General features: G+C 41.0%; 2 protein-coding genes across 4 annotated transcripts in view; one reads left to right on the forward strand and one right to left on the reverse strand.

Annotated features, from left to right (window-relative positions):
* eps8l2 (EPS8 signaling adaptor L2) overlaps positions 1–12,922 on the forward strand; it is an 18,503-nt gene extending 5,581 nt beyond the window's left edge. For 2 of the 3 annotated variants that reach the window (XM_008312152.2, XM_017033053.2), the window contains 18 exons: positions 2,898–2,962; positions 4,234–4,395; positions 4,628–4,777; positions 5,780–5,859; positions 6,288–6,397; positions 6,469–6,539; positions 6,652–6,778; positions 7,725–7,813; positions 7,904–7,978; positions 8,066–8,214; positions 8,303–8,471; positions 8,564–8,598; positions 8,680–8,785; positions 9,030–9,149; positions 10,145–10,217; positions 10,306–10,477; positions 10,586–10,718; positions 11,526–12,922. In XM_008312152.2, the coding sequence (XP_008310374.1) occupies positions 2,898–2,962; positions 4,234–4,395; positions 4,628–4,777; positions 5,780–5,859; positions 6,288–6,397; positions 6,469–6,539; positions 6,652–6,778; positions 7,725–7,813; positions 7,904–7,978; positions 8,066–8,214; positions 8,303–8,471; positions 8,564–8,598; positions 8,680–8,785; positions 9,030–9,149; positions 10,145–10,217; positions 10,306–10,477; positions 10,586–10,718; positions 11,526–11,603 (1,964 nt within the window). In that variant the 3' untranslated portion in view covers positions 11,604–12,922. Of the gene's footprint in view, positions 1–2,316; positions 2,824–2,897; positions 2,963–4,233; positions 4,396–4,627; positions 4,778–5,779; positions 5,860–6,287; positions 6,398–6,468; positions 6,540–6,651; positions 6,779–7,724; positions 7,814–7,903; positions 7,979–8,065; positions 8,215–8,302; positions 8,472–8,563; positions 8,599–8,679; positions 8,786–9,029; positions 9,150–10,144; positions 10,218–10,305; positions 10,478–10,585; positions 10,719–11,525 lie in introns of those variants that run through there. The other variant, XM_008312154.3, reaches the window with a different exon arrangement.
* Positions 12,923–13,067: 145 nt separating this feature from the next.
* Positions 13,068–16,014, reverse strand: part of fads2 (fatty acid desaturase 2) — a 5,288-nt gene continuing 2,341 nt past the window's right edge. Inside the window, 12 exon segments of the mRNA XM_008312161.3 lie at positions 13,068–13,451; positions 13,579–13,704; positions 13,918–13,997; positions 14,080–14,176; positions 14,276–14,373; positions 14,518–14,594; positions 14,706–14,766; positions 14,845–14,970; positions 15,042–15,143; positions 15,226–15,423; positions 15,716–15,826; positions 15,909–16,014. The exon segment at positions 15,909–16,014 is cut by the window's right edge and continues 27 nt beyond it. Of these exon segments, the coding sequence (XP_008310383.1) occupies positions 13,400–13,451; positions 13,579–13,704; positions 13,918–13,997; positions 14,080–14,176; positions 14,276–14,373; positions 14,518–14,594; positions 14,706–14,766; positions 14,845–14,970; positions 15,042–15,143; positions 15,226–15,423; positions 15,716–15,826; positions 15,909–16,014 (1,234 nt within the window). The 3' untranslated portion in view covers positions 13,068–13,399.

Here is a 16,014-nt window from a genome sequence, read left to right on the forward strand (position 1 = left end):
CGTCGTGTTACTTCACAGCTAATTTAACTATTGCTCCAAAATGTAAGCCACACACGGGGATTTTTTAAGCATTTTCTTTTTTTTCAGTTTTGCAAAGAACTTAAGAAATCTTAAGAAAACATCAAGAAATCCTAAATATTGAATAGTGTTTGAAATCAATTTCGTATTTCAGATCTGTTGCACTTTTACCATCCACTCAAATCTACTCTCGCATACACACAAACAGACTGATAAGCAGGGGTCGAGGTCCATTAAAAAGGGCCCCTAATAGACAGTCTACTGCTGCTTCTGTTTGTCACTGAGGTGCACGTTGGAAAGGTTGTGTTCTTCAAGGGGGAAAAAAATATTTTCCATCAAGCCTAAAGTGCATTAATTCAACAAATACAAGCAGTTTGTCTTGCGTTGTCTAATCTGCTGTAAGTGAAATATCTGGTTGGGGCGCTTTCTGTCTTCATTTCCATATTCAGTAAATCGTCAGTTTGCAGACCTAGTAATACACTTAAATTATGATCATTTTAATTCTTATCTAACCTGTGGCATACTTCTGCTGGGGTGTGTTTGTCTGGCCAAAAACATGCTACGCTACATTAGCTGCCTGGGAGTGCAGGGTGTGCCTGTTCTTAATATGTGACTGAAACAGGGTGGGGATGCCCGCGTCTTGCAGGTGAATAAAAGGCACATTGAAAAGTGGAAGGAGGCGGACTCCGACGCTCGCTCACTTTTGCTCCTGCCCCTGCTGCCTTAGACATTAGCTCACAGGCTGCCCCTGCCGCCTCCTTCCAAACTGCTGACATGGAGAAACACTCTAGTCTTATATATATATATATATACAGAGTGTCAATCTACAGACAACAGAATCATGCATGACTGCGTGGTTCCAAATTTAAACCAGCCAGAAATAGGAGATGACATGAGTTGTTGAGATGTTCCCCGAGTATCTGACGCAGCCTCTTTGTTGTGCTGTTATTTATCTAAATGTCCACAGGATGCCCTTTCATTGGCTGGTTTCATGCTGCGTGACAGATGGTCGCCACTACCTTGTCACTGCAGGATGACACCAGCGTGACAGTCCTTAGAAGAAGAGGGAGTGGAGAGGATTGTGCAGGGAATTTTATAATCTAGAAACTCGATCGAAATATATATATTGAAAAATTGTGAAAAAAAAAAAAAAAGTGTCAATCATAGATTAAAAATAGAGATCGAACCCACAACAATAAAAATACCGTTGCACTGTAAAAACAAGTGCAGGACCTGATTTTGTGGCTGTGAGAGGGGCCTTTGTATTTACAGATCAGTAACTAGGCTGGCTGGAATGTCTCACTAACCCGGACAGTGTGTTGGTTCGATAAGCCGACAGGCGGCCATGTTTGTCACCAGTCACTGAGTCTGAGGACAGGCCTGACGATCTGCCCATCTACCTGCTAAGTGGTTCTCATTGCAAGCCGTCACAGCTCCGCGAATTGTTTGGTAAAAATGTCATTCATTAATAAGACATGGGGCGAGATCCACTGTCGCAACGACACCTGATGCCTGTGCTTCACCTGAGGGGAACCAAGCAGGGACGAATCCACAGAGAGGAAAGGAAGGTGTAGAAGGAAACTAACGCTGGACTCTTTCTGGACTAAGACAGCGGTGCCGTCAGTGTAGTCTTTATCCTTTTTTTGTAGGAACTTTTTTTTGAGGTTTTTTTGAGGACCGTGTGACATATAAACATCATGGACAGAATTGTTGCAAAAAAAAGTAAAGTTAAAGATAAAGTTAAAACAACGCTATCTGGGTTGTGAGATTGTTGTGGGTTTTTATGGGTTGGTCCAGTGGGAGGAATACTGTTGACATTGCCGAGGTGTGACCGGACCATACAAAAGAGAAAAGAACTAATAAAAACATCAATATTTGATCTCTTTCTAAAAACGTGATAGCAAATGTTCCAGAGCTTATCTTTCCTCGTCGGTGTTTCTCCACCCGACATGTATTCAGTTATCTACCACAGCCTGATCTCATTCAGGGTCACAGCACTCTTTGGGCCAGGGGGGCGGGGACACCTGGACAGTTGTCCACGCCATAACGGGGACAGAAAGACACAAACAAAATGTAATTTAATCACGTGACTGAATACAGGAACCTGAACTGCCTTTCTACCTCAGTGCCTCACTTTGCCTACCTTTACATAACACTGTTTGCAATAAGACAGGTTTAAATCTAGCAGACGCTGAATGTATGATGCACTCGTAAAACGGCATCACTGATGAAACAGTTCGGCCCGCAGCACTGTGTGTTTCTAACATGTGTGTGCTGATGAAACAGCACTGTGTGTTTCTAACATGTGTGTTAGAAGTGCAAGTCAAGTCACACCTACACTTCAATGTGAGAATTAATCATTAACAGGCCTGAAAGGAGTGCTTCCACTCCACACGTAACATTGTGCTGTCACTGTTACCCCGGATACTTTTAAAACATTTTACAGTTCAGAGGGCAGAAACGTTTTGCTTTCATTTCATGCCAAAAGAAACCGTAGGTTGTAGGTCAGGGTTAATCGATGATTAGAAATCAATAAAATAAAAAAATAGTTTGGATTGTTATGGATTTTGTTCCTTCTTAGAAATACTACCACTATTCTCTTTTTTTTTGATAAATAAATGTAAAAAAAAAATAATCTAAGGAGCAGTTGTGACACTAGGGTGGGGCGAGGAAAGTGGACACTGGCACAAACCGTGCCCAACGGTCCATAAAAATATTATTGCGCGGCTGGTTTATTACAACACTGCCATTCGATGTGAATCTCATCTGCTCGCTCTGCTCAAACCGTCAAGATGTGGACCTGGGGTCAGTAACAGATCTGTCGCTCTGTTTCTTTGTTTTTGTTTTTCCGCCGTCTCACTTTTATTTCCTTTCAACAGAACAGAGGAAAAAATATTCCAATTCCAATTTCATCATGCAGGAGACGTCGCAGTATCATGTGGAGGTAAAAAAAAAAAAAAAAAGTGTTTCTGTCTCACGCCATATTTTGTACACGCCATTGCACAACTGCTTTTTTTGTATGTGGTATTGTTGTATTTCTGTGACTTGTACTTAATGAAAAGTATCCGTCCGTCCTGAGTTTTCAATACGCACCTGACTTAAACAGGAAATGATTATTTTAGTGAACGGCCTACTTTTCAGAAGCTAAATTTCTTTTTTTTTTAAAGTTCCCAAAAATATATTCTATTTTGCGTAATGGATTGCATAAGATTTGGAATTGTGCTTTTGGATATTATAGTGATATAAAGTTGACTGTGTCTCCATTTATATTTTCTCCACATAATGTTTGTGAAAAAAATACATTAAAAAAGTTATGTCCACTCTGAGACTAGAATAAAATTATAAATGCAACTGTATGATACTGTTATACACTGCGCATGTATTAATGCCTAAAGGCTAATTTAAAACACATTCAAATGGGTGAAGTTTACATAATTTAATATAATTTGTGGAAAAGAGCTCACGGAGAAATTAATAACGCTGACACGCCAACACTCTGGTCAGATCCTTTTTTTTTTCAACCTTTTGTGATTTGGGAGCGTCAAGAGCCAGCTAATACTCACGGGCCTGTTTTGAACATAAACACTGACTTTTAGAAATCGGTCCGTGCCTTTTGTTTGTTGTGCATACACTGCAGGTGTTGTTTTCCACACCCATGCTTGTTTAAGTCTAAATTTTCCGTCCACTCTTATTTAAGTGGAATGGTGTGTATACTGTACAATATTATACAATATACATATGCATGTATATACAGTATATTATTGATATGTGTGACATATGCATTTATATACAGTATATTATTGATATGTGTGTGTATATATTATGGAAACATTGCAGCAATAAAGCACTCGGCAGTGCAGCTCCGATGCTGGGAATTTTCCTTCACAAACGTGCATCCAGTCAAGGAACCAACGTTTTCCTACGAAACACTAGAAGATACAAAAGAACATGTAGTACAACGACTCTTTAGGAGAGTATTTACGGTCACACATGATTTCACTGTGTGATTTTGCTTCCAAAAATAACGCTATTTCGAAAGAGCCCAAAATGAAAATAAATGATCTACGTCAGATCTGACAAAACAGTGATGATCTTTTAACCAATATATATTTGGTTTGGACTTTGGACTGTGATCGACTTTGGACTGTGATCGATTAAGCATTTGAGGAAGCTTAAGATTTAATGTAATTTTTTTTAAATTTCATTTTCCTGCAGCATCTCTCCACGTTCATCATGGACAAGAGAGACGCCATTGTCACGGTGGACGATGCCGTCAAGAAGCTCGCCCTCCTGGAGTCAAAGGACAAAATATGGACGCAGGAAATGCTGCTCCAGGTCACCGACAAAGCCGTCAGGCTGCTGGACTGTGACACACAGGTAATAACTGCCGTTATCGCGGTCATTAACGCGCACCAAACTGACCTGTGGCTGGTGTTTGGCACATGATGGCCACGTAATAAAACAACAGAACTCTGACCAAAGATCTGTTTGGCTGTACTGGTTATAAAACCTAATATAAAATCTCATTCCTTTATCAGAGAAGGATCTGACCCATTTAGAAAGTCTGACATTACTTCCTCCTAAGATCTCCTTGGTTCTTCTCCCACAGGAGGAGTTGGAGAACTTTCCCCTGCCCACCATTCAAATGTGTCAGACGGTGCTGAACCAGACACGTTACCCCTCCGTGCTCCTGCTCGTGTGTCAGGACAGGGAGCAGCACAAACCCGACATCCACTTCTTCCACTGTGACGAGGTGGAGGTGAGTCTCAGCCCGAACGTTATATACTTAGCTCAGATTGCATTGCGTTGTTGTCCATGCATGATCGTCTCCTTTGTGCCTATGCTATTCATAAATCTAAAGGGCCGTGGTTAGAGTTTTAGGTCAGATTTCACGGTGTGTGTGTGTGTGTTTGCAGGTATCTTTTGTATCTTTTCTGTGAAGAAAAGTCTGTTGTTTTAAATGACGCCACACTGTTTTCCTTGTAGTACAGAGTCACTGCCACAATGTTCATAAACAATGTTTCTGCCACTGAGTCAATAAAAGTCCATCACCGACCATCCATCATTTTTCAGAATGATGTCACACAACAGAAACCAACAGAAACAGCGGAGAAGCTTTTTGCATATATGCTACACAATGATGAAAAATTTGGAATTTGGAAAAAGCAAAGACTCTGTGTAACATTTAACGCTCTACAGATTCACACAGAAAAGAGAAAAAAAAAATACTGTTAAAATAATTTAACAGGAAGTGAAATACTTTAACTCTGTGTTAGTCTGCTGGGGATTCAAACATTCACAGAGTTGCCCCCTAGGGTATTTACACACCCAACACAAAAATGTTCATAGTGTTATTTTTATGTTAAACATAGTCATAATGCTAGTTCAGGGTTTATCTACCATCCCTGTTGAATAACATGAAGGTTGATATTGATAAGACATAATACAATCAAATGTGAAAATGACCAAAACTTGGATTCAGATCACATTTATTTTATTATGAAAATACCCCGAGGATACAGAGTACTAGGAGGGAGAAAAAGCAATAAGTTGCTAAGGGGACTAAAGCAGGGGTAGGCAGATTAGGTGTACCTAGTGCTATAGCGCCAAAAAGTCAGAAGGCATTATAAAAAATACTAGAAACGAAACAATGGAAATGGAATAAATATTCCACGCACGTCATTTAAACGTTAGGTTCTGTTCCAGCTCTAACAGTTTTAGGTGAAAATGTCTCCTGTTTGTGTTTCTCTCCTCTGTCCAGGCTGAGATGGTTTATGCAGATATAGACAGTGCCATTGGAGACAACAAGCACGGGAGGAAGATGAGGCTTCAGACTCTGAAGTAAGAGCATTACAAATACTTTACAGCAGGGATTCCCGGCACATCAGAGTACGTCAGAGATGGTCGGGTGGGCCGTGGGAAATTGTCCAATTTCACTAAATTCCAAAAAATAATTTCAGTCCTGCTCCCATTTTGCTACTCAGTTGAGCTGAAACAAAGTCAGAAAGACTCGAAGGTGTTGAAGAAGCTATTTGTGTGTGTTTCTTCAACTCGGGTGTGTATTTCAACACTGTGTTCAGCTAAACAGGTTTGGGTTTGACCCTAGAAAAATGCGTAAGATATGTAAAATATGTGCTGTGGTTCAGAAACATTCGGGGAATACTGCTTGGTAAGCACTTAACATCCAATGAGGGGACACTAATATATAGAGAAGTCAATAATTAAAGTTAAGTGGCCCTAAGTCTTGACGTTTCCTCCTCCGTCACCAGGGTGAATCAGGAGAAAATGAAGCGCCACAGAGAAACCATTCTCCCTCCTTCGGCCCCTAAGGGCCCCGCTCCTGCACGTAAGGGACGGGTGGCTGCTCCTGCCACAAGGGGTAAGTGAGGTTTCTGATGTTCCTCCCTGCTCTACAGGACAAAAAAAAATGCTAAAAATGTTTTGATGTAGAAAGAAGAGCCTCGGAACAAAGCGACACGGAGTCCCACGAAAACCTGGCCCAGCGCATTGAGAAGGACGTGGTGAGTGGTGTGGTCTGTAATGACAGCTGTCCTGACGCTACACACAGCTCCATTTACTTGCGCGCGGTGCTGCGTTTCCGATGTTAAAAAGCCAGTATTTCTGTCCCCTCAGCAAATTCTCAACTGCGCCCTGGACGACATCGAAGTCTTCGTGGCGCGGCTGCAAAAGGCAGCAGAGGCCTTCTCACAGCTCAACCAGCGCAACAAGAGTAAGAAGAATAAGAAGAAAGGACCAGCAGGTCTGTCTCCCTTTCTTCTGTTGTGGTGACAGGATTGCAGGAACAATATAGTCATATTGTTCACTTCACTGCGTTTGCGTCCCTTTGTGTCCTGTGTCCGAGGACGTCCAGTCATCAGCGTGTGGTCGCACAGACTGGTTTGCATGAAGTACAATGCCTTAACATACCTGCTGCTGTAATATTATTACTTCACCTGAACCATAAAATGATACAATGGGATGCAGGGCGTTGGTGTCATTTGACCGACTTGAAAAGTAATAATATTACTGTTAGTGAGTAAAATGTTCAAAGCAGTCGTACTTTTCCGTGTGATTTGCACGTGTTTTCTCTGCGAATCAACTGGTATCGCAGTGGTTTTTCAAACTCTTTCTGAAAGTGCCTCTGCTTTTAGTGATGGACTACGGTTCTAAACTGTATGGATTTTTCTCAATGGACAAAAGTTGCATGCCTACGGCTGTCTTTTGCACCATTAAAACCCGTCACAAAGTCTTGATAATGTTAATGGATTTCCATTCAAGTTTGGTTTTTCAAATGTTCGTAAACATGAAAACAAAATTTTAAACCTAACTCAGCTTAACATTTGGCAGAAATATAACAACTCCTGTCAGAAATTGTAACATTTGTCTTAGGACTTCTTGACTCATTACATATTCAACTCACAGAACTGCACTGACAATGGAAGCAGGTTAAAAACAAGCTTTTCTGAGCACCTACTTCCTGACCACAGTTTAAAAGTCCCTTGTGAGAAGTTGTTTAATAAATAACTGAAGTTTTTGATGACGATGTTTCTTTCATAAGCCACAGTAAAAGACAGTAAAATACTTCTCAGGGCTGTGATGATGAACTTTGGCCAGAAAGTGAAATCTGTGTCTTGGTCTATAATTTCTGTTATGATTGTTGTTAACTTTAAAGTCTGTCTGTGGTCATTGTTGGTGTGTTTTCACAGAGGGCATTATGACCCTACGAGCCAAACCCCCCACTGAAGCCGAGATGATTGACAGCTTGCAGAAACTGAAGCTGGCCCTGAACCTCTTGGTGAGATATCACTGCTACCTACTGCCATGACTGCCACTTTCATCAGCTCAGATCACATTCTCACCGTGTCTGTTATCTCGCCACCTGCAGGCCAAACTGCAGAAACACATTCAGAATCCCAGCGCCTCTGAACTGGTTCATTTTCTCTTTGGTCCTCTCGAGCTGGTAAGAACCGAACTCCATCAAAGTCCAGATACCGCTCCACTTTGGTCATATCTGCTCAGAGTCATAGTCCACTTGTTTTGTGCACAGGTGCTGCAGACCTGTGGGAGTCCTGAAATAGCTCGGTCAGTCATCTCTCCTCACCTCTCGAAAGATACCGTCGACTTCCTCCGCGGACACCTCATCCCTAAAGAAATGACCATCTTTGAGCTTCTGGGGGAAGGATGGACCAGACCCAGGTACAAAAATGTATCACTGGTGGTTGAGTCTACGACAATATTGAAAAGTTAACTTTAAATAGTTATTTGACCCCTGCTGGTAATACAGAGCAGAGTGGCCGAGGGATCAGTGTGCTCCTCCATATTATCCAAAGTTTCGTAACGGCTGGGATCCCTCACCGGAGTTCTTCAAGACGGCCCCGTGGGAGACAGAAGGACCCACAGGACCACCGGGACCTCCCACCAGCCCTGACTACAGGAAACACGCAGCAGAGGATGTAAATGTGGCGTTTAATGTCTGAACTTCTGGTCATCACTGCAGATATTTCATTTAAATGTTAATTTTTTTTTCCTTTTTTTTTTTTTTCAGTTTTACGGTACTCATTCTTCCAACTCATCAAATGGGTAAGAACTAAATTCAGATTTTCCAAACGTTCTCAACATTTCGAGTATCATACAATCATGTCCTGTCCCGCTTCTTAACAGTTCCTACAACGGGCGGACACAAAATCGCAAATACGCCAAAATCCGCTACCACTTTGTAGCCAGGAACGCCAACGAGCTGTCGGTGCTGCAGGATGAAATTCTGGAGGTTGAACACTCTTGGTTATTTTCCTGCTCTGTGTGAGAACGTCGTTGTGGGAATCAGTTTAAGTTGAACAACTAAATGCCAGAGATGACGTAAACCTTCACGACGATTTATGTGATTGTGTCTGATGATAACAGTAATTAAACGTCGGAGTCGTTTGACTGGGAGGCAACTTCATATACTGAATATGTGTATGTGTCACTACAGATGATTTTATTACTAATATACGATGAAATCATCTTCAAAGGTGATAGAGGACGACAAGCAATGGTGGAAACTAAGGAACCGCAGCGGCCAGGCTGGTTACGTCCCGTACAACATCCTGGATGTTGTGAGGATCGAGGAACCAGAGGGGGTCTTCAATCAGGTGACCTGCTTTAACGTTACGTGCTTTTGAATCCGAAGAAAACACAGTGTCTTTTCTCTAACACCGCAGCAGTAGATCAATGTCCACGCAGCATCGCTATTTAGATTAGGAACCAGATTAGATAAAACTGTATTTATATTGTTGTTCACCTGACATGGTCACTCCACTGACAGTTACTCTGATGCTGGACTGGCTCGGTATTCGCCGACATATGCAACACAGCCATTGGACAAAAGATGCCGCTCACCAAAACAGTTCTGCTCCACACAGCAACGACGACAGCGAGCGACTAGTTTCCAATTCGCTCTCTCTCATACGTCGACGGACAACAAATGGATTTGTCACGTTCAGTGTTCTGAAGTGAGAAAGCTGCGCCACCTCATGGATTTAATATTCATCAATAATAAATAGACCCGGCGATGATGAAGTTGCATTATTACTTAATGAAGTTTCTTTGTTATAATTATTTAATCGGACGACCCAAAAACACATTACTCACGTTACCCACGTTAGTCAGCCTCATGTAGGCTAAACAGAGCAGACGAGGAAGAAGGAACTGTCGGCTGCTTCTAGGAAACACGGTACTTTAAAGTGTGTCCCGGTAAAACAGGTCAGCGTTTGGTACTGCGTCACTATGTTTGCAGTATTAAATTGCAAAAAATGCGATAGATTTCATGAGGTCACAGTAAAAGACCATAACTGGGAGATAAACATGAATGTGAGATTATACAGGTAATAAAAGGGATTATAACCTTAGGTTACACTGCAGATCTTAAACTATTCTACCAGTGACTACAGTACAACAGCTTATCACAGTACCATCTGAACTCTGATCACCCAAGCTCTCTGTGGGAACACCCTGCTTCTTCTTGACCCTAACTTTCGCCACTACATCTTACATTTTCAGCCAGAACTTAAACCAAAGACGAAGCTTTTCCGCTATAGCTGTTTTTCAACGAAACTTGAACATGTTTGTTTGTGTTTTTGCACAACAGGACTACAGGACCTCGCCTCCCAGTTCTATTGGCCACAGCGACAACTTCAGCATGGGTAGACACAAAGACAAAAGTAAGGAGACAAAGTCAAGCCGAGTTGAAAAGGTGGAGTTTGTGATTTACAGTTGTTTAGACATGGTTTTTTTTTTTATGCATGGCAGTGATGGATGAAGTCAACACTGAGTTATTGATGATGATCACCGCTAACAAAAGCCAACCGCAGGCTAGGAAATTCCGCGTGGATCGATACTCTGGTACCCAGGTGCCCCTCAACTTTGACTCCGATGCAGAGCAGGTGACGGCATGGCTCACGTCTAAAGGCTTCTCCAAACCGTAAGTTTAACCAAAGTTTCCTTTAGTTAAAAATAATACGTCGGCCTGGTGTTTCTATTTGTGGTGTGACTGTAAAAATGATTGTTTGAATTCCGTATCCTTCTGTAGGACGGTTGAGTGTCTGGGGATCCTGACTGGAGCTCAACTCTTTTCTCTCAACAAAGATGAACTGAAGGCTGTGTGTGGAGAAGAAGGCGGCCGCGTTTACTGTCAAGTCACCGTGCAGAAAACACAGCTAGAGGTTGGTCACAAACCAGATGATAAGATTATTTAAAGACCAGGAATCAAAAACGCATTGCACGAAATCAAAATATTTGTTTGATTGAAGATATTTTGAAAAAAAAAAATAAAAAATTGGGTTCACACCAAACCACAAAATGAATTGCCAAACACTGTCTGAAAAGAACGTAATGACACAATGACATGATAATGTTTCACAGTCAAAATATGAAAAGAATACAAGAATACAAAGGAGGCCAAGAGAAACATGGGAAAACAAATTCTCTCACTGACGGACAGAGACAAAAACAAATTAATGAAACAAAAAAAAAGGAAATGAAATGAAAAACAGAAAAACGTACGATGAGACCAGAGAGGAAAGGGTGAGAACATAAGTAAATAGAACAAAACAAAATAAATAAAATATGTCTGGGAAAAATGAAGTATTGAGAGCATTTCACACAAACATTATTTTCTCATTTTTTACCCGAAATCTTAAGACTTGCAAACAGATTCCTAATCCTGACTAATTCTAGTTCTAACAATCACGATCATAATTTATTGAGGAATCAAGATTAATCCAAGTAAATATTATTTTCCTTAATTTGACAAATGCAATTTTAATAATGATAATAATAAACAATAAGTGGATGAAGGGTGAAATTACTGTATATACAAAGCCATTTTTTTTCTTTTAAAATGTGTAAAAACTTGACAAAGATATTCATTTATTAACGCAATTTATATGCGAATGTGAACGCCACAATTTTAGAGTATCCTCTAAAAAAAAAAAAATCTCAACAATTCCATTGTTTGTCTCTCCCTACAGAGTAACAAAGGAGACTCAGAGCTGCAGGAGATCATGAAACGAAGACAGGAGAGAATTGAATCTGGCAGCAAAGACTGAACCTGTCGAACCGGAATCGCTAATCCAGACGCTTACTCCACCTAAAACTCTTTTCACCACAGCAGCTTCCTTTAGTCCATCCGCTGCTAATTACCCATTACTACGTCGATCATGGTAAAAACTTAAACTGTAAATTTAAAGTGTATATTTATTTTTTAACCATGCATTGTATATGTACTCAAGTGTTTACTCACCTAATCATGTCGCTTCGCATTTTATTGATGCTTGTCATAACAATGTACAGTTTGGCATTTGTGAACGCACGTGTTTGTGTATGAGTGTGTGTGCGCGCGCATGTGACTGTAATAGGGCGTTCACGCGGAGTCAGTAACACAGTAAAACAAGTCAGTGACAGTCTCACAACTTACCAAACAGTGCCACCTCCTGGCAAACGTTGGCCAATGCTTCTTCTTTTTTAAATCCGGTCTTGATACAGCGTGGCAGCGGTGTTGGTGTCCACAAACGGCGGAGATTCAAGTTCACTGCTTTACTTCAGCAAAGTGGCGTCGGGATAAACTGGTCGCTGATAAGATGCCGTCTGAAAATTTGAATTTTTCCAACTTTCATTCGCGTCGAGTCTGAGACTCCAAAACATTGCAGCGTGTTGTAGCGCCATTTGCAACGCCAGTTGCGCTTGCGTGAACGCCCCATTCACACACATGTTGTATGAGGTGCCAGGTGATGTGTACGCTCTGTTTGAAATTACAGCTGTTTACGAAATGAATAACAAGACTTTTTAAAATCTGTGCCAGTATAGGGCTGAACAATTTGACGAAAATAAGTCAATGGTATTTTTACTACTATTATTTTTTTTGTATTTTAAGCTAATACTATTATTATAATCAGTATTGACTGAGTATATATGTATATATATATATACCAGCCAAAAAGTACCTTATTTGCAGTGTTTCACTAAAAGCAATAAATTGTTCAGCCCTAGCCATCCAGCCAATCATTTTCAAAATACTCAATACACAACTATAGAAAATCCTGACCAATATTCAGTTCGATTCATAGCAGGTGTGAGCAGTGGAGTCTTTATGCTGGTTGACAGCATCAAACCAGCAGAATGAGACATGGATCAAAAATCCCATTCCTACAACTGCACTCTCAGTGTCACTGCATGGAGTCGTTTCCAATCCATGCAATGCCGTTGTTGTTTTGGTGTCCTTTTCTCACATCGTTGTTCTTTGCAGTGGATCAAACATTGCGACATAAATGTATGTGAAGGACTGTTCTGCTGTAAATTAAAGAGGGTTGTACATGTTTTTGGGACAGTGTTTGAACAGATCATAATTAAAAGAGTAACTTGAAACAAATCTGACATTGTGGGTTTTTTTTTTGTGTGTACCTAGTTTCACTAGAGCGTTCACACTTTCTGGCAAAAATAAATGTATCAGTTGAAGAACAATGATTGAGTCAATTCACTAGAGCATCAGTTGAAGAACAATGATTGAGTCAAGATTTCACATTATTTTCTTTTATTGCCCAAAGAGTACCACATTGAAGATATAGAAAACATCCCGTTACCTACTCACTTGTAATGTTGGGTATATAAAGACATGATGGGAAATCGAGGACAGTAAAAGGCCGCGAGGCCATGATGGTTACTGCTGAGAAGGATCTAAAAAAAAGGAAGTCACAAAGACATCAAGAATTGTTTTTTTGTTTTTTTGAAAATTCAGGGGATCATAAAAACAGAGAACCACTCCATGTTGCACACATGTGAACAACACATACATTGTATTTATGCAATTATATTATAAATACATCATAATTAGATTTTAAAAAAAAGATCATTTGTGGAGATAGGCATCAAGCCAGAGGTCTCCTGAGCTCTTCAGTGACCTGGAAAGAAATGGAAAAAAACAATTTTTTAATTAAAACTGCAGCACACTACAACACTAATCAGGTTAAATGAAGTCGTACATTACACCTCTTTAACCGTACAGTCAACCATCACCGTCACACACACCTGACAACGTCAGCTAGGCCTCGCCACAAGGTCTTTACTTCATAGGGAATCTCGTATTTTGCACAAAGCGAACGGACTTGGGGGGCCACTAGGTGGTAGTTGTGACGCGGCATCAAGGGGAATAGACTGCAGAGACAAAAAGAGGAAGACGATTCATTCGACAAAAACCTGTTTTTAACAGTACCCCGTGAAATCACCTTCTCGAGTGAACAAGGGCAAATTACAAAGTTTGTAGACGAATACATATCTCCATGTCTTCATCCATATGAATCGTCAAAAGACTCAAACTAAGTTGCCTTTAAATAATCTTTTGGTGCAGGGAAAGAAACTGGGACTTACTGATGTTCGATTTGAAAGTTGAGATGTCCGCTGAACCAGTCGTTGAAGGGGGATTGTTCAACGTTACAGGTGGCTTGAAGCTACAGGAGAAGGTACAGGAGAGTGCAGATTAGATCATACATAACAGAAACATCTGTGGACCTGCTGGTGGACCTCAGCTACCTGCGTGGTTAACCAGTCTTGGTGTTTCTCATAGTCAATGTCCATGGGCAGATGATTCATCTGGGTGACCCACACGAACCAGTGGCTCTCCAGAAACCTGAAAACAAAAAAAATCGGAACAAAATCCTGATTAAAACTGACACGCGTTCCGTACCGTATGAGACGTCCTGCTATGTCGTCAATTTAAATCTTCCACCTGACAAATGTGATCAGGGCTAGGGAACCAAACAGGCCGTACAGCGGTATGTAACAGCTGAAGTAGCGAAGGTAGTAGGACAGAGACCAGACCAAATCCTTTACAAGAGAAATGGAAGTTCATCAAGTTAATAACGGTTATCAGAATCACAAGATTCTACGATAAAGTTGAATTTGAATCACACACTAAGCCTTCATCTGAACACACAATATGATCACTGTACAAAGGAGACAGAGTCTTACCACCCAGTCGTGACGAGAGATCATAGTGCGCATTATCTGACTGTGGAAAAAAACTGGAATAAGCAGCGGAGGTCCAACTATAACAGAAATCGATTGCAGTTATGACCAGAGTCTGAGGACTAACTTTGAATTTTAGCCCACTCAGATTTGTGTGTGCATTAACATGAAGTAGCTTTTTAAAAACATACCAAGAAAGAAGTACTGGTGCTGTCGATGGTAGGGCATACGTTTGATCTTCTTGATTCCGTACTGTGGCAGAGAGAAAGGCAATAAAAAAAAAAAACGGATCACGCTCTATGTTGTGTTCACATGCTCTCCACTACCTACTTCCACCGGCTGCGTGTCACCAAGTACGAACATGTTCAACATGTTGACGTCGGGGTCTTTTTTAAAAATGTTGGGCTTTGCATGATGCTGGAAATGTCGATGGTTCCACCAGTTGGCAGAAGCTCCCTGAGGAGAAAAGGAAATCTGTTACGGTTTGTAGGTTTAAAAAGCAAAAGCAAAAGGAGATGATCAGTTGCCTTTAAATGGCCAATGATAAACTTCTGCAGCAAATGATTCCAGTGGGAGTTTGGGAAGACAGACAGGTGGCCGAAGTCGTGCTGCAGCCATCCAGCCTGGGACTGAAGAAGACAGAGGAAGAGTTTTAGGGTTTTGGCACATTTACATACATATGTCTGCAAGAGATGACAACGTCAGAGCAACCTGAACAACTGTCAACATGACGACACAGAGGATGGTCAGAATCCAGTTAGTTCCCCAAAACCATATCATAAACCAGGCAAAAGCCTCCAGCAGCACGATGTGTCCCAGGTGGAGGTAGAAGAACAAAGGGCGAGCTCGGAACAGACCTTTTTTCTCTGCCTCGTTGCGTAAAGTGCGGAAATCCTGGATTAACGCTGCCTGACAACAGAGAAAAAGAAAAAGGTGAAAAAAACGAGGTGACCTGCAGAGATCAGACTAAAAGAGCTAATGTGGTTTTCTGGTCAGAAAAGAAACGTTTACTCTTTAAAATGCAACTTTAGATTTGGGGATTTTTCACATCTTTTGTTGCTGTTTTTGCACCAAAATGCTCAGTAATATACAATTTTTATTATTTTTTAAAATTACTTTAGATTTTAATAATGTGATATTATGCCTATAAAATTTCCTGTTGGCAGTCACTACAGAACAACAATATTTACGTTTGTCTCACATTTTTATTTCGGTCCTGGCTGGGTTCTGAAGGCGCTAACTCTCCAACCAGCAGGGGCTTCAGAAACTTTTTCACAAAGGTCAAATCTGGATGAAAAGCAGTGAATGCCTCCTGGAAAAACAGAATTGAAAATATACAACTGATATTAAAGGTGCATTGCAACCAATGAATGATTTTAAAAGACAGCACTTACTGAGGCGTCCTGTCCAGCGTAGTGGCTAATGACTCGATACCCTCCTGGATGTCTTTTGGCCCACTCTGTGGTGTTGTAAACCTTTCGATCTATAACCAGCCACTGG

Source organism: Cynoglossus semilaevis, chromosome 6 (genome assembly GCF_000523025.1).
Source record: "Cynoglossus semilaevis isolate Cse_v1.0 chromosome 6, Cse_v1.0, whole genome shotgun sequence".
NCBI lineage: Eukaryota > Metazoa > Chordata > Actinopteri > Pleuronectiformes > Cynoglossidae > Cynoglossus > Cynoglossus semilaevis.